This window comes from Phasianus colchicus, chromosome 10 (assembly GCF_987193195.1).
Source record: "Phasianus colchicus chromosome 10, bPhaCol1.hap1.1, whole genome shotgun sequence".
Taxonomy (NCBI): domain Eukaryota; kingdom Metazoa; phylum Chordata; class Aves; order Galliformes; family Phasianidae; genus Phasianus; species Phasianus colchicus.
This window is the reverse complement of record NC_143445.1, coordinates 16029698-16044580: the sequence shown is the minus strand read 5'-3', so window position 1 is coordinate 16044580 and position 14883 is coordinate 16029698. Positions and strand designations below refer to the sequence as shown.

Here is a 14883-nt window from a genome sequence, read left to right as displayed (position 1 = left end):
ATATGTACTTTCCAGATAAATGACTGTCAGTACTACACATGTGAATTGCAATGTACAGTTAATTTCTATCAAAAAGGCAGATACCCAGATACAAGCTCAACTAAGCTTTTAATATAATCGGAAACTAGAGAATCTTGAGAGGAGATCAACTCCTTCCTCCAAAAATTATTCAGCAGAAAGCACAGTTTGCACTTCATAGTTGTCATCTTCAAATTCCCAGCCTCAAATAATTATTCCTTGACCTAAGAAGGGCTCAAGAAAATGTCAGTACTTAGCACTGTTGCAGGACACCCCGTGCTAGTCTGAAGAGATGCAATGCTCCATCCCTACAAGCAGCTGCTATGAAGTTTGTAGCAGTAATTTTTACAGATCTAGTTGTACAACCAACTTAGTTATGCAATACAGACTGAAAAATGCAACCTTATGCTGTTTCTCAGCCACATTGGAGGCTTCCCCTCCCCAACCTCCCCCCCCAGCTATAATTATTTTCCATATATGAATTAAACAAAGTTTTTCGTAAGCACTACTGAGATACCGGGTTGTTAAAGTAAGGTTGTACAGGACCTCAGGGAATTGTTCCATCTGCCTTCCTCTCCCAAGGAAAGATATGCTACAATCAGCTTGGAAGTTGGTAGGTGTGGGAAATAAGCCAGATCATGAAAAAACACAGATAAACACCTGTAAACTGTCCAACAACCATCTGTATCAAGCAAAACAGAAAGACTGCACATATACTTTAGTGCTTAGACAAAAAAAAAATAACATTACAAAGATAGGCTTTATAAATAGTTTGCTGGGAAGTTTTGATTTTTTTTCTACATGATATGACAATGCAGCATCAGCAGCAAATTGTTTTCTTCAATAATATTTGACAGAAGTCTTGCCCGTTATGCAGAAAAAACAAACCATCACCCCGATCTTTCATCCAGCTTTCTCCTGCATGCTGTATTTAACTTTGCTTCACAGATCAGCTTGGTGTCCCCAGGTCCTACTTCACCCCTACTTCACACCACTGTGCTGGGTGACATATTTTGTCACCTGGAGAACTCTGAGTTCTGGTTCCTGGGAAGAATCTCCCTGCCAATCTTGCTCCCTTATGTTATTCAACACATCAGGTAACTGAGTCTGAACTGAGCTCCTCCTCTGGCTCCCTGTTTGGAAGAAAAGCTTTGACAGATGTACCATGCCTCCATTGCTGATATAACACAACTGGTGCCCTGTTCACTGCTGCAGCAGACACTGGAAACAAAGCCCTTTATCATAATCATAGAATTGTTAAGGTTGGAGACAACCTCTAAGATCATCTAGTCCAATCATCAACCAACATGATGCAATTAATCCCACAAATACTGCAATGAGATTCAAGCTGTAGAGCAAATATCCAAGTATTTATGGAAAGTTTTGTGTTAATTATTTTTCACTAAATAACAATAATGTTAATAAGCAGATGATGAAAAAAATTAATACTCTATTTACAAAAAAAAACAGTCCTATTTCAGTTGCATATTAATTGTTCTTTGCTTTTTTGTTTTGTTTCGTATTTTTGGGGAGGGGAGGTGGTGGCAGTCATGAAAAGGACTAGCTAGATGATCTTTTTCCCCACCATTTTCGTATCAGACCTTCTGCAGTTATGAATGGTCATGTCTCTTAGCTGCATCTCTAAGAAGTGATCTTTGGTGCCTGAAGAAAGCAGTTATTACCACAAGATCTGTTCAAAGCCAAAAGAATCGAACAACTCTAAATTAGACACAGGCAAAAGTGAAATAACAAAAACAGCAACACAAGAAACCAGGAAAGGTAATAGTAACAGGATGGAGACATTTTGCATGCTCTTGGAAACAATAAAAGAGAAAGTAAAAAATCAGATAAAAGACTCACTTTGTTGTTTCTTAAGTTTTGAGGGTATGAAAATTGGTGCTGAGCAAATCAGCAACGTACCAGCAGATCATCTGAATGCATGTCACTAAATTGTCAATATACAGCCACATACTGACATATGCCTGCAGTAGTTTTTAAGCATTACATCAAGACAAGACTCCTGCCAAAGCCTTCCAAAAACTTTCTGCTGTCAGATCACAATACCAGATGTTATCACAGGGCCCCAAAGAACAATAACTCTCAGCAGTTCCAAAATACAAAAGGGCCTCAAGCATTGAGGCAGTGAGACAACAAATATTCCTTTGCTTAGTTAAGAACACAACAACATTATGAGTTTCGTATATCCTTTTGCTGTCATGCTGTTTGCAGACTGTGTTTTGTATGTATAGAGACTAACAAAGCAGGCCTACATGTAACAGAACAGAATTACAGCTCCCAGCAGCAATAAGGATTGTAGAACTCACCACAATCAACATTACATTGGTAGTAGTTATAGAATTGCCTGAATCTGAATTCTTCTTTTGAACATAATAGCAAAGCTAACGCAAAACTGAAATCAGGCACTTCTTTGTTTCAAAAGCCTATTGTTATTTTTTGAATAAAACAAGCAGTGACCGAGGCCTGTTATAATCACATGATGGTTCAGTGGTAAAAACACATCTCAAATTGATTTGACCTAGAGCCTCGGCTGGGACGGTGAGCAGCAGCAACTTGTCCAGGGGACACAACTGAATAGGAGAAATCTTTTCATTCCCAAGAGCAGCAGAAAAAAAATCAATCAGTCAGTCAGTGAAAACATTCAACGCTACCATACAATCCAAAGCCACTGCTTTCATGATGGGCCTCCTTATCTCTGTGCTTTCTCAACAGTAACCTTCAAATATGTGTACCAGTATTCAAGGGAAAATATCACAACCTTGGATCCTTGCAAAACACTGAAGACACTCAAAGCCTTGGAATGTCAGTTAAAGGGTGCTAAGCAGTGTAATGAACGAAAGGAAGTTCTAATATTAACTCCTAGAATGACTACCTGCACATCAAGCACCGATTTTGGGTTGGAGGAATGGGAAGAACAGATTACTGAAAACTCACTTCTGAACAGCAGGAGATGAAACAATTACAACAATCTGATTAGAAAAAGCACAGTACAGTTTACCAAACCCATTCAGAAGAAGAGAGATAACTGACATAGCCCTAAACCTTGAAGTGCCACATAGCTCTAAAATCAGGGGAAGGCATCATAACATAAAAGCTAAATCATGTAAAAAATAATAATAAAAGGAAAAAAAGATTACAAGGCTTTCCTGGGCATTGGTGGATCCTGCAAAGTGCTATGCTCAGTGTAGGCTGCGAGCACACCACACCTTTTACAACATATTTACATTTTTCTCTGTTTTCACAGCGTAACGGGTTCAAAGTACGTTTGAAAAATGCTCAACCTGCAGCAGCAGGGCAATTTTCGAAGTGTAACAGGGTTGTCAGTGTTCATTAGCATTTATGTGCAACAAGTTAGCAAACACTGACACAACAGGCTTGCTGAATTTCACAGGACTTACACTCTTAGTCTGTCCAACCCCAAAACTCACTCTTTGTCTGTAAACTCAAGTTTTCAGTAAAAATGCTCCCCACTGATATTTATAATACAAGAATGTCTAGTAGAGATCACTAGCTCTCAATGTCACTGACTTCTATGGTGTGAATATATGTGGTTCAAACAGTATTCCAAGGTTCTCATGAAAGACTTCTTGAAAAGTGCCATATAATAGACCTCATTCAGATACAGCTCCCACTGTAGCTGCCCATGCAGCACTTTTTCAAATCCTCCTTCCCATGCGCTTACAGCGATGTGGCAATTGTAGATAATGCAGTCTGACCTCCTTCTACGGGACCATGAAATAACCAAACACACTGCATGCTTCCAAACCTGGGATCCTATTACTCTATAGTAATAGATGCCTATTACTCTATGCAGGCAGTTTCTTTAAAAAATGCTGAAGTAAAATCATCAGTATAAAAAAATTTTAATATAGACTTGGAAATACACAGCTAAGCAGTTTTCACTATTGTACCATTTCTGATCCTTCCTATCTTCATTTTTTCCCTCTTTTTATGGCACTTCTGGAAATATGGTTTTCCCTTACAACATACAACTTACTGCACATATCTCAAAATTTCTGAGTGCCAAAAGAAATTGTCACACATTAAACAGATGATGATACCTTAAAAAAAGTGATTAATTTTGTTGTTTAATATATTCTGGAGATTAAATAAAACTTTAATGAAACAGACAAAACCAACTCAATGAAATAAACAAGATCTGGTTTATTGATAAGAATACTTTCTGTCTAGAGGATGAAGGATTTCTCTAAAGGGTTTCAGAGAACCTTCATGACTTACCTCCTCATCCTCTTCTTCCTCTTCATCATCAGACACAATATTGTCATTTAATGGCTCTTCTAGTAAGAAGAAAAATGATACTGTGTAAGAGCACATACCCAGCTTAACAGAATCTATAATTTTCATCTCTCTTTTGGAGCAATATGATTCAGCTTGCTTCTCATACAGATGTGCCATTTTTTTCAGGACATCTATTGGAATTGTTTGCCCCTATAAAGCATGCTAGAAATCAATTCTTATCCAGGAAAAAAAAGGCAGAAACAGAAACACTCTGGAGTGGTACTTTTCTCACAGGTCTCACTATGGTGCCCCAGCATATTTTCTGATGAGATGTGTGAATCAAAGTGTTCACTTGCAAAGTTTTCAATTTTTCAACTAGCCTTTAGTGCAAGATTCCACTTCTCTCTACAAGCACTTCATTACAACACTGTTTACAAATAAAAATACAGACTTGTGCAGAATACTTACTATAACTTTCGTGCAATACAGAGGAACACAGAACACCAAAACATCGTAAAAGAAAATCAACAGCAACAAACAAAAAACCATCAATGACATTGTTAAATACCAACAATTATATGGACAAACTGACTTCTTAGAAAAAAGCACCCAGCCTTATCCTGGAAACCTTTATACTCAACTTTCACTCACCAATCTATCTGACATGCCCTTTATAAAAATGCCATTCTCACAGGTAGGAGAGGAGTGATTGTGTAACTCTGGTGAACAAATACTGCACAGTAGCAACATGGTGCTTAAATATTCTATTTGTTCCCTTGCAAAGGAACCAAAGATATGCTGTCTTTTTTCTAGAAGAAAGCAGTCAGACTTGTTCTACTTTCACTGTACAGAAAAACTTCAGAATTCATCCTCTTTCATTATTTGCTTTCTCCTTCCTCTGCCTCCCTTTTGGAGGCAGGAAACAGAAAACAAAACAAATATTCCACTTTCTCACACCTTGCATTACCACAGCCCCTATGACTCCTGCAACCAGCCAACATGCTCTCCAAAATGGAGGGTCTCAACCCCCTGTTCAGAGCATGCCACTTTGGAATGCAGAGCTACACTCCTCTACAGAGCGAGGGACAGGCAGAGACAGACACAGTCACTGAATTTCACTTTACAAATTGTATCACCTGTATATTTTCAACTGACACCAGTCTCCAGAGGTCTCTAAGAGGCCACTGGTATGAAAGAAAACCACCAAGGTCATTTTGTTTACAGCCCCCAAACTCTAGGATTGAGACCTACGCATCCTATTATTCCTTCTTTATATTCTTAACAAAAAAGTCAGTTTTAAAACATATCAAATCCTGACATTCACTATTCACTCTCTCTCAGACCATCACATTACTGTCACTCTGTGGGAGTTTCAATGCCAAATAAAAACATGAGCCTTCTTATAGCTTTGTAAAGATTTACAGCTCAGATAGCCACATTTGTTCATCTGACCTGAATAGAGCTGTTTGATAATAAATTCAATCTGTCGGATCATCTCTGCATTTCCTTCCTTGAGAAAGCAGCGTAGAATTTCTTCCATTCCCTAGATGGAGTGGAAAACACTGTAAGAATAGTATTTCACATGACCACAGTGACAGATCTATCAGCTAAAATGTCATTGTTTTGATGGGAAAAACACAGGCAATGTGAAACAAACCACTGTGCTCCGCTCTAAGCATTCCTTTTTGTCCATACACTTTCAAAAGAGAAAAAATACACTGTGGACTGCTTCTAGATTTAAATGTGGAAGTATTTGTGATGAAGAGCAATTTTTAACAGATCTGTTGCTTCTGCCTTCTCAACCCAGTTGTCGATGCAGCAATCAACAGAAAAGGGCAAATTTGCATTCACAGACAACTGTGTGAAGTTCAGAGAAGGAAAAATCAGAAGCAAGACAATCTTCAGCCTTCTCCTAAACTCAGTTTCTTCCTTAGTGGACCTTACAGGCTTGATGTTGTGTCTTTAATTATTGAAGACGACATCCAGTGCCCTTGCTCTCCTAAGTAAAACATTTAACAGCAGTTATGTCTGTATAACTCTCTAGATCAGTCCTTAAGGTACAAAGGAAGGAACAGTTTCCTCCAGCTCCAATCAAAGCATGTTTGTTACCATTAGACTAACTTTCACTTTCAATTCCAAGTTCTACGAAAACCTTCCACCAGCTCTCCCCAGCCAACCATGTCCAGACCAGGCAGGAAAACAGCAGCAAGAGGAACTCATCCCCATACTGGCTGTTTGCTGCTGCAGAATAAATTTACTAAGGGGAGGAAACAGAAGGTCAAATGAAAGCATCCGGGCCACATTCAGTCTACAAAATGCTACATGGACAACACTTCCAAAATAACACCTCCAATTTATGATCTAGAAAGAATCCTTTGCACTACTGGGACTTCACCTCTGGAAAAAGACCAACAAATATGGCAAAAGTGTTTAATCTGTTTATACCTACTTGCATATCAAAGGTGGAGGGCCTCCTGTAGATATCCTTCTCAAAATATCATGCTTCCTACCTCACAATCCTGCCACACACCACCCGACATGTACCATAATGTGTGCCATCTTCAGCATATGAGTTGACCTTTGTGCTACAAAAAGCAGTACTGCTTACCATTGCTCTGGCTTCTTCTCGGACCGAAGGGATAGCAAGAATACTATAGAGTGCTCCATTCACATATGGTTGTATCTAAGAAGAAGAAATATCAGCTAGTAGTTGATCACTAAGAAAAACTCTGACATTCAGCCAAGTAGTCTACAGCCAAAGTTTAAGAGTAAAGGAACAGAATAACTATGTTTATCGAGTTTAATCAAGCTAGCCTACATTTGCAAAAATTCCCACATGGTAAGCAGTGATTTTCTTTATAGGACACAAGTACACTGTGCTACAGTTTATCTAAAACAGTACTACTGTGTTTCGACTCTCTCCCCTCTTTTTTTGAAAATGTATTCTTGCAAATTGACCCAATGCACTGCCACCAAGGAAAAAAAAAAAAAAAGAGGAAAGCAGGAAAAGAGTCAGTTTCTGACAAGCTCTTGTGACAGTCCAAAAAAATAGGAAAGGACAAAAAAACTAGGACAAGACTGTGCCAGCACAAATGCAGACAGGCTTCATGTGCTATAGCCTTAAGCAGAATGATAAAAGTTATAGCAGCACAGAACATCTTCCCATGCTGCCCATTACTGTCCCTCAGCAGCAGCAAAAGTACTTGGTAATATGGATAGTGAAAACCAGTAGATCTGTCTAACCAATTGTACTAGCACTTATGTGACCATCTGTGCTCACCACTTACTGCTGGAGCACTAAGATCTTCAGTCATCCTCTGCTTATACCTCAAAAAAAGGAATAAGTGAGCCAGGCTGTGAGCAGAGTAAGCGAAGGAAGACAAGTAATGGGATTTACACAAGGATCCCACAGCTTCTCTAAAAGCTCTCCAGGCAACCAAGAACACTGCCTTGTACCTTCAACTGCAAGCACAAAACTTCCACCAGTTGCACTGATGCAAATTATGTCATAAGAATGCACTTCTTAAGAGAAATGTCAAGGTCATTCTAAGATACCAGTGAAACAGTTCAGCAAAAGTATGACAAGTTTCATCTTAACTAAAACAGTAGTAAAGAACTGATCTACATCCTCTAATGAATTTGTAAAAATTGGAGCTAACACTTCACTGAAACTTACTTTCAGTTTAAGTGATAAAAAACCCTCATGATTTAATCACCGGATATAGCCACAAGAACCCAGAGTTTATATTATGCTTAACCAGATGTCCCACGACACCTCACACTATCATAAAGGAATCAATCTAGAGAATTCTCCTCAAAATTCTGCCTCTCTACGATATCAACTTCATCATATTTTTGTTTGCATTTTCCCTTGAATTCTATCCCACAGTTAAAAGAAGTGCATCTCTGCAGAGACAGCTAAAGCAATGTGTTATCTAAAAGACAATTTTATCAGCCATGTGTTGAAAACATCAGGTAGATATAAATTACCATTTTTAGTACTTGCATGCAAGCGTGTCTGGAGAAAGAAAAGAAACCTGAACCACAAAATGGTAAAGTGGCAGGTTAAACAAAGTGGTAGACAGTAAGATATTAGGGCCCAAATGACACTATTTGTTTATAATATTCCTTAAACCAGTAGCAGTTTTGCTCCTCTGTACCTAATATTTTGCATGTCCTGAACCACACATTGTTCAAACCAGATAGGATTTGATATGACATTTAAATAGCATCAGAAACAATCAAAAATGCACATGGATTGTATGATAACTAGGAATCTAGGAGAAGTTCATTTCTGCCTATCAACAGCTGTTAAAGGAAGACATAATTATGTCCAGAAAGATCAGTGTCCAATGAAATCAAATTAACATTATTGTGAATTTTAGGAAATGTCAAACAACTTAATTAACAAATTAAGTTGATTTCCTTCATCTCATTTACACGTTTCTTGAATGTCTTAGCTTGAATTTTCCTTTCCACTTTTTCCTTAACCTGGAGTTTGCTACACAGTACCTCATGATTCTCATGGCCAAGAAGATCAGAGAGAACTTTGAGTACACGGTCTGCAATCCTTGCACACATTTTCTTCCCTGCAAAAGGAGAAAGCATAAGTGTGCTTGAAAAAAAAAAAAACAACAAAAACAGATCAGAGCAAGCTTCTTAATAATTTCTCAAAATCAGTAGTAAATATAATTCATTTACACAGAGAAATATTATTCCTTGTTCCTTCCGAATGTTGTTCAACATAACTGAGTGAAATCAGTGGAGTTGCTTCACAGTCATGCAATGGTAATCATGGACAGGATGTAACAAAAAGGGATTTAACAATGGTGTTATTTTGCTTATACCAAGCAGCCGCTTTTTCCATCCTTGTCTTACTTTCATTTTTAAAAGGAAATTTATTTTAAGCTTCTTTTAAATCTCTCAGGCATAGACAAGAACACTGTATTCCCGTGTGGAATCTCTGCACTGTCGAAGTGTTTCCTGCAAGCATTCCACTCCACATGCTGCAGGGTTAACTCCTTCCAATACGGATCAAGTCAGTTCTGACTTTCTTTTACACAGACAGATCTCTTATACAAGTATCAAACGTCTTTTGAAAAGCAGACTTGGAACGTAAGAATGGCAGTTCTCATATACTGATCTAAAAAAGGAATGAAATCTTGGAGAGTTCCATTGATTTTGGTCAAGCTCATTTCCATAGCTCAGGATTCTTCAGAAAGAGATCTGCTCAAAAGTACTGGTCATGACACCCAAATATCACTGGTTATGTGAGTTTCTGCTACTAGTTATGGTCACTCTGAAGAATCCAGGAGTACCAATAGGAGGTTTCGGGATCTTCCCTATTCGTTTCTTGGAGTAAAACTATAATTCAAAATGTAATATACCTGCACTCCTCAAACAAAGATTCATGAACAAGGCAACAGAATATTCTAGTGTGTAATCAGACAGGCTATCTGTATCCGCCAGGACATCTGCCAGCCAGAAAATGAGCCCATCCTTGATCATTGCTGACTGCAGGGCACGTCTAGAATTAAACACAACACACACACAAATCAAAAGACAACATAAGTAGCTGTTGAATACATGTTTAACTAATATGAGCACATTAAAATCCTACTTCATCTACCTGCCTCAAACTAGCTTGCCAACAAAATATAAATTACAGGAGAGCAAAGCAAGAAAGCAAGTGAGCACATGACCCCACGCTGAGAAAAGAAAAAGAAAGAGAAAGTCCCTCATGCCAAGTGTCTGACATTAATATTCTATAAGGTGAAATGTTACTTGTTAAAAAGTAAAAAACTTTCAGTAATGAAGTTTTCAGTAGATTGTTTCACCAAAATGCTGCTGGGCCCCAAAACTCAAATTCACCTGTATTATCAAACACTGCTTTAATGGAAAAACCCTTTTCTCTAAAACTAACTTACGATTTCAAGCAATAGGGTATGAAGATTTTTTCTATTTCATCTCAAGTATGTATAAGATACTGCATGAGGAAGCAGTGCATAGTCTCATACAAAGCACATCTACGTGTGTTTCATCTACAGGAGATCTGCATGAAGCAAATCCAAAAGCAGCACTCATTCTTCAGCAAGTCCAAACAAACAAAAACAACAAAGAAACAAAACAACACAACTTATGGTTTTAATTTAGAGATAGTGTGACAGAAAACAAGAACTTAACACTCCTACCTATATTTAGTTAGCTAATCGGAGCTGAATATGCCACCTGATTGCCAGAAAACAGAGGTCTAGGTAATACTTGCTTGATAAATGAGAATGACATCATGCATCTTACAGTATTTGCATGATTTTTCTTTTGCAATGGACTTTTTGAGTCAGAGTGCTGATGCAGAAGAAAGAAACAGAACAGCCCATGCACAGACAACCTCAGGAAAGAGGATTAACAGTTTGAGGATAAAAACCCTGAAAAATGTTTGCAAAGAAGATAACAAAATGCAAGGGAATGTAAGACAGCTGTTTTTCCCCCTTCCCCCCCCCACAATGTGGGATCTTCAGAACTTTCTACATAAAGACTTTCACTACAGTTGCTCAGTTAAGGAACACGTATAAAAGCACACAGAGCTACAGCAGGAGATGTACTTTTATTTGTGTCTTGATAGCAGGTAGGAAGTCAAGTTAATTCAGTCAGCAAAACTGAGTTCTCCTCCATAATAAATGACACTGCTTTCATCAGCCATCAGAGGGTCTGATGATTGTTATGGGAAAATCGAGCGCTTTTCTTTCCTCCCTGAACAGAGCCTAACTTAGCCCACATTTCCTCTCCTGCTGTCACCACTGCATGCTGTGCTTTCATCACCTGAGGCTGAATTTCTGCAGAGCCCCCAGAACGTTCTCCCATGTAAGGGAATCCTTGTCCTCAGTTTTCAGTCTCTCCTCCAGCATTTGCAGCAACACTGGGTTCTGAGAAAGGTAGAGACGACCTGGTGCAAGGCACGATGAAAGAACAGATGCTGAGATACCGATGCATGACAGAAAAGTTTCTTCTCCTTGGAAGACTAAGCTATACTGACCTCCATTTTTTTTTTTCCTGAGGAGACACACTGTTGTGCCAAAGCCCAAACAAACCTGCACAAATGAGTTCTAGCAGACCAGCTACTCTCTACTTGCAGCATTAGAGGTCCCCAACTGCCCATTTAGTACCTCTGCTTGCACCACACAGAATCTACATGCTCTCTGATCTATCAGTTTGTATATTCTAGGAAAAGAGCAGACACATCCAAAGAGCTCAGGAAAGTTAGGTGCCTTATTGCTATTGACTTTAAAAGCAATTTCAGTTCCAAGCAATAGTTAAAACCAAACCAAAGGCTAATTTGGGGCAGGCAGAGATACACAGTTGCACATATGCAACCAAACAGGGAGCAGCGATGCACAAAAATTTATTCAGATGAGGAGCAGGAAATGCAAGAACAGTGCAATAATGACCACTGTGCAGCCTGGTAGCAGGTCTGCCTACAGGCACTTCAATCACTAGGGAATGTTCCCTCCCTTCTCCCCTCCCCCATTTTTTAACCCTCACAAAGAGGCTAAGAAGACTAAGCTGGGTAAGCTCCCACACAGACCACAAATAATCAAATGACAGCAGAAATGGTGCATGTGCAATGTCAAAAGGAAAACTTCCCAGGTAGTGAAAAACTCTTTGGAATGCATGTGACAAGAGAGCAAATCCCTAGAAAAAGGGTGCCAACAAGGCTCTACATTCCCACATGCAGTGATATGCACTCATGAAGTACTTGTAAATCAGCGTTACATGAAAATGCTTTTTCTCCCTTTTTTTTTCAGTGGATCTCTTACCTTCTGCCAATGAAGCAAAAGCATTGATGAGCCTTGCCATATACTGTCTGACTACCTCACTCTTAGACTGCAATAATTTAAGGACACTTCTCTGAAAAAGAGAGCAAACATTAATACCAGGATGCCAAAGCAGGTAAAAACAAACATAAGTTTCCCATAATATTGTAAAATGTTCAGTAAATTTACAAAGCAAACAAGCATGGAGTGCATACTGACATCTTTAAAATTGTCAGTAGGATTTGGAATTTTCCACTTCCTCTTTTTTTAAAAATCTTATTTTGGTGCAGGGTCAGGGGTAGGTCTGAGAGAGAGGCAGAAAATGAACAAATAAGCAGAGTACAGCTGCTCAGCTCAGTCTGTTAAAACAGCATGGTGTAGGATAAGAATTATAATGAACTGGTAAAGAGGAAATCTAAAATTAGCCCACGTAAGTTCATCAGTGAAATTAGCAGGGCTTTTTGGTGACTAACTGAATGTTAATGTCAGCTGAATAGAAGTGCTGTTTCTTGACAACTAAGCAGCTCAAGAACGTAGCAAGACCACCACCTTGCAAACCATTTTTATTCCTTGTTTTACTTCTGGCACTACCTATACATAACTCTCCCCTTACAGAAATTTTCAGGGAGGAAAATCAGATCACTAATTAATCCTTTAACGTTTCTAACAGTACAAGTTACTGTTGTAATGACAAGGTAGGAAGCAGGCCCACTGCTTCAAACAACTGGGAAACCACATAAAAGTAACCTTTATGAACAAAAAAACCCTGTTTTCACACTTGATAGGAACAGTATTGGAATATGGTGAGTAAATCAACGCAATTAACAAACCATTCTAAATTCAGTAAAATACTGTTGAATACATGCACAATCAGATATTCTATAGAGGTACTATGACCAAAGTGTTAATTCACATCTTATCAGTAAAACGGACTGAATGTTTATCTAACAACACAAAGGACTCAAAAAGGAACACAGCATCTCATAAGCACTTCACAGAAACAAATCAGCAGTATCACATACAAGGAAGAGGAAGACTACTCCAGCTGACCTGACACTTGCTGTAGCAATCTAAGAGGTCATTACTGATGTAAGCTTGCAGGACAGTATCCCTCTGTTCTCCAGGATATGAAGTTGTCAAGCGCTGAAATAAAAAAAATAAAAACCATCAATAAACCAGACAAATAAATCAATGGTAGTGTGAATTGACGACCACGTCAAGATTTCAAAGGTGCTGATATTCCACAGCTGAAAATTAATTCTTTTCTCACAGGGAGAAGGAATTCAACCTCAGTGATCTAAGAGAATGAGATGAACTGCCCTGAGCTCAGCTTAGTGATCCATCACAGAACTGTTACTTGGAAGCTGTAATCACTGTTCCTACGTGAAGGACACAGCATTACTTCCCATAAAGTTAAAAGCTCTTTCAATAGCTACAGATATGGTGCTTTTCTAAAACACCTCAGAGTAGTGGGTTAGAGGGACCACTGGTCTGACCAGGAGGCGTTGCTTTTTTATTTGATACGTGAAAACAGACATTGAAGCTTGACCAGAATTTCACTATTATCATCTTTCACAGCAAAAGTGTCAGCTTCCTTTTCAGCAGGAAAATTAAGCTTCCTGTTGTCACCTTTAGTTTTTCAAAAATATTATGAAATTATCTGAGTCAATCAAAATGGTAGGCTCCTGTAGAACACCTTCACTACAAAGGAAAAGTACTAGTTAGAATCAGGTAGTTCTTTGATACAGCAGTATTTAAATGAATCTGAGCAGGGCAACACATCAAAAACGTTGTTTTAGGCAGCAGCTATTTCTTTGAAAACCATCAGAAACAACTTCCACTGAAGATCCCAGGAATTCCTATCCAGCTTTTCTCAAAGAGAGAGGGCACTGCCACAAACATCCATCTACTGCCAGAGCTTCCCTCATCATCTCAAGCCCATCAGCAAGATTCACTGACAAAGACAAATGCTGCCTATAATAATGACCACCAGAACAATCACCTTGCCCACAAGACGGATTTTAGTTCTAAACCCCCCCAGAAGAGACTGGTTTATTTCTACAGAGGCCATCCTACTCACCCAGCGCAGAGCCTGCAGTAAGAAGGCCTTGAGACGATCGTTCCCTGTAAGCAAATCTTTCTTCAGCTTCTCATAGTCCAAAGAGGGCAACAAGGGCACATCCTGCTTCTTCCTACAATGCAAACAGGAAATATATTGAATTTTGATGTTCATCCAAACTCCTTATTTGGTGCAGATGATATCACTGAGGTGTCAAGAGCCAGAACAGGAACTTTACTCCAGGAAAAGGGTCTCCACATTTTTACACATTTATTATTTTTATTACTGTTACCACATTAGAATAAACAACTTAAGACAACGTCTTGAACTTGGGTTTTCTTCCACCATAGATGCAGTTCACTTGTCATCACAATTTGCAGACATTAAACAATTAGCCAGCTGATGGTCTGAGCATCTTAAAAATCTCTCACCTCAGTCACATTATCTCTATCCTACTGATAAGCCAAAATTTCCTAAGTTCAGCATCAAAAAAAATCCTGAAGTACACAAAAAAACACCTTACCAATTCCTCTTTTCCCTTGATTTGTGAGAAGCAAATCAATTCCAACAATAGGAATGTACGGTGCGGAAACAGTAAAGAAAATAGAGCAAACAGCTCCCAGGTGTGGAGTGACAGATTTGTTGGATTAGCAACATCCTGCTGAAACGAGGATGTTATTGAACCTGCCCAAGAGAAGAATCCAAGCACACAGTGCTTGCATGCAATGCTCACTGAGA

The 14883-nt window shown here is 38.8% G+C and overlaps 1 protein-coding gene across 6 annotated transcripts in view; it reads right to left on the bottom strand.

Annotated features, from left to right (window-relative positions):
- Positions 1-14883, bottom strand: part of ARMC9 (armadillo repeat containing 9) — a 60900-nt gene that overhangs the window by 20961 nt on the left and 25056 nt on the right. For all 6 annotated transcript variants that reach the window (XR_016469681.1, XR_016469680.1, XM_031603485.2 and 3 more), the window contains 9 exons: positions 14167-14278; positions 13137-13229; positions 12090-12180; positions 11095-11218; positions 9663-9802; positions 8788-8864; positions 6884-6958; positions 5728-5818; positions 4276-4334 (listed from right to left, as the gene is read on the bottom strand). Coding sequence is in view for 4 of the 6 variants with exons in the window: in XM_031603485.2 (XP_031459345.2) it covers positions 4276-4334; positions 5728-5818; positions 6884-6958; positions 8788-8864; positions 9663-9802; positions 11095-11218; positions 12090-12180; positions 13137-13229; positions 14167-14278 (862 nt within the window). In the remaining 2 variants the exon portion in view is untranslated. The remainder of the gene's footprint in view (positions 1-4275; positions 4335-5727; positions 5819-6883; positions 6959-8787; positions 8865-9662; positions 9803-11094; positions 11219-12089; positions 12181-13136; positions 13230-14166; positions 14279-14883) is intronic.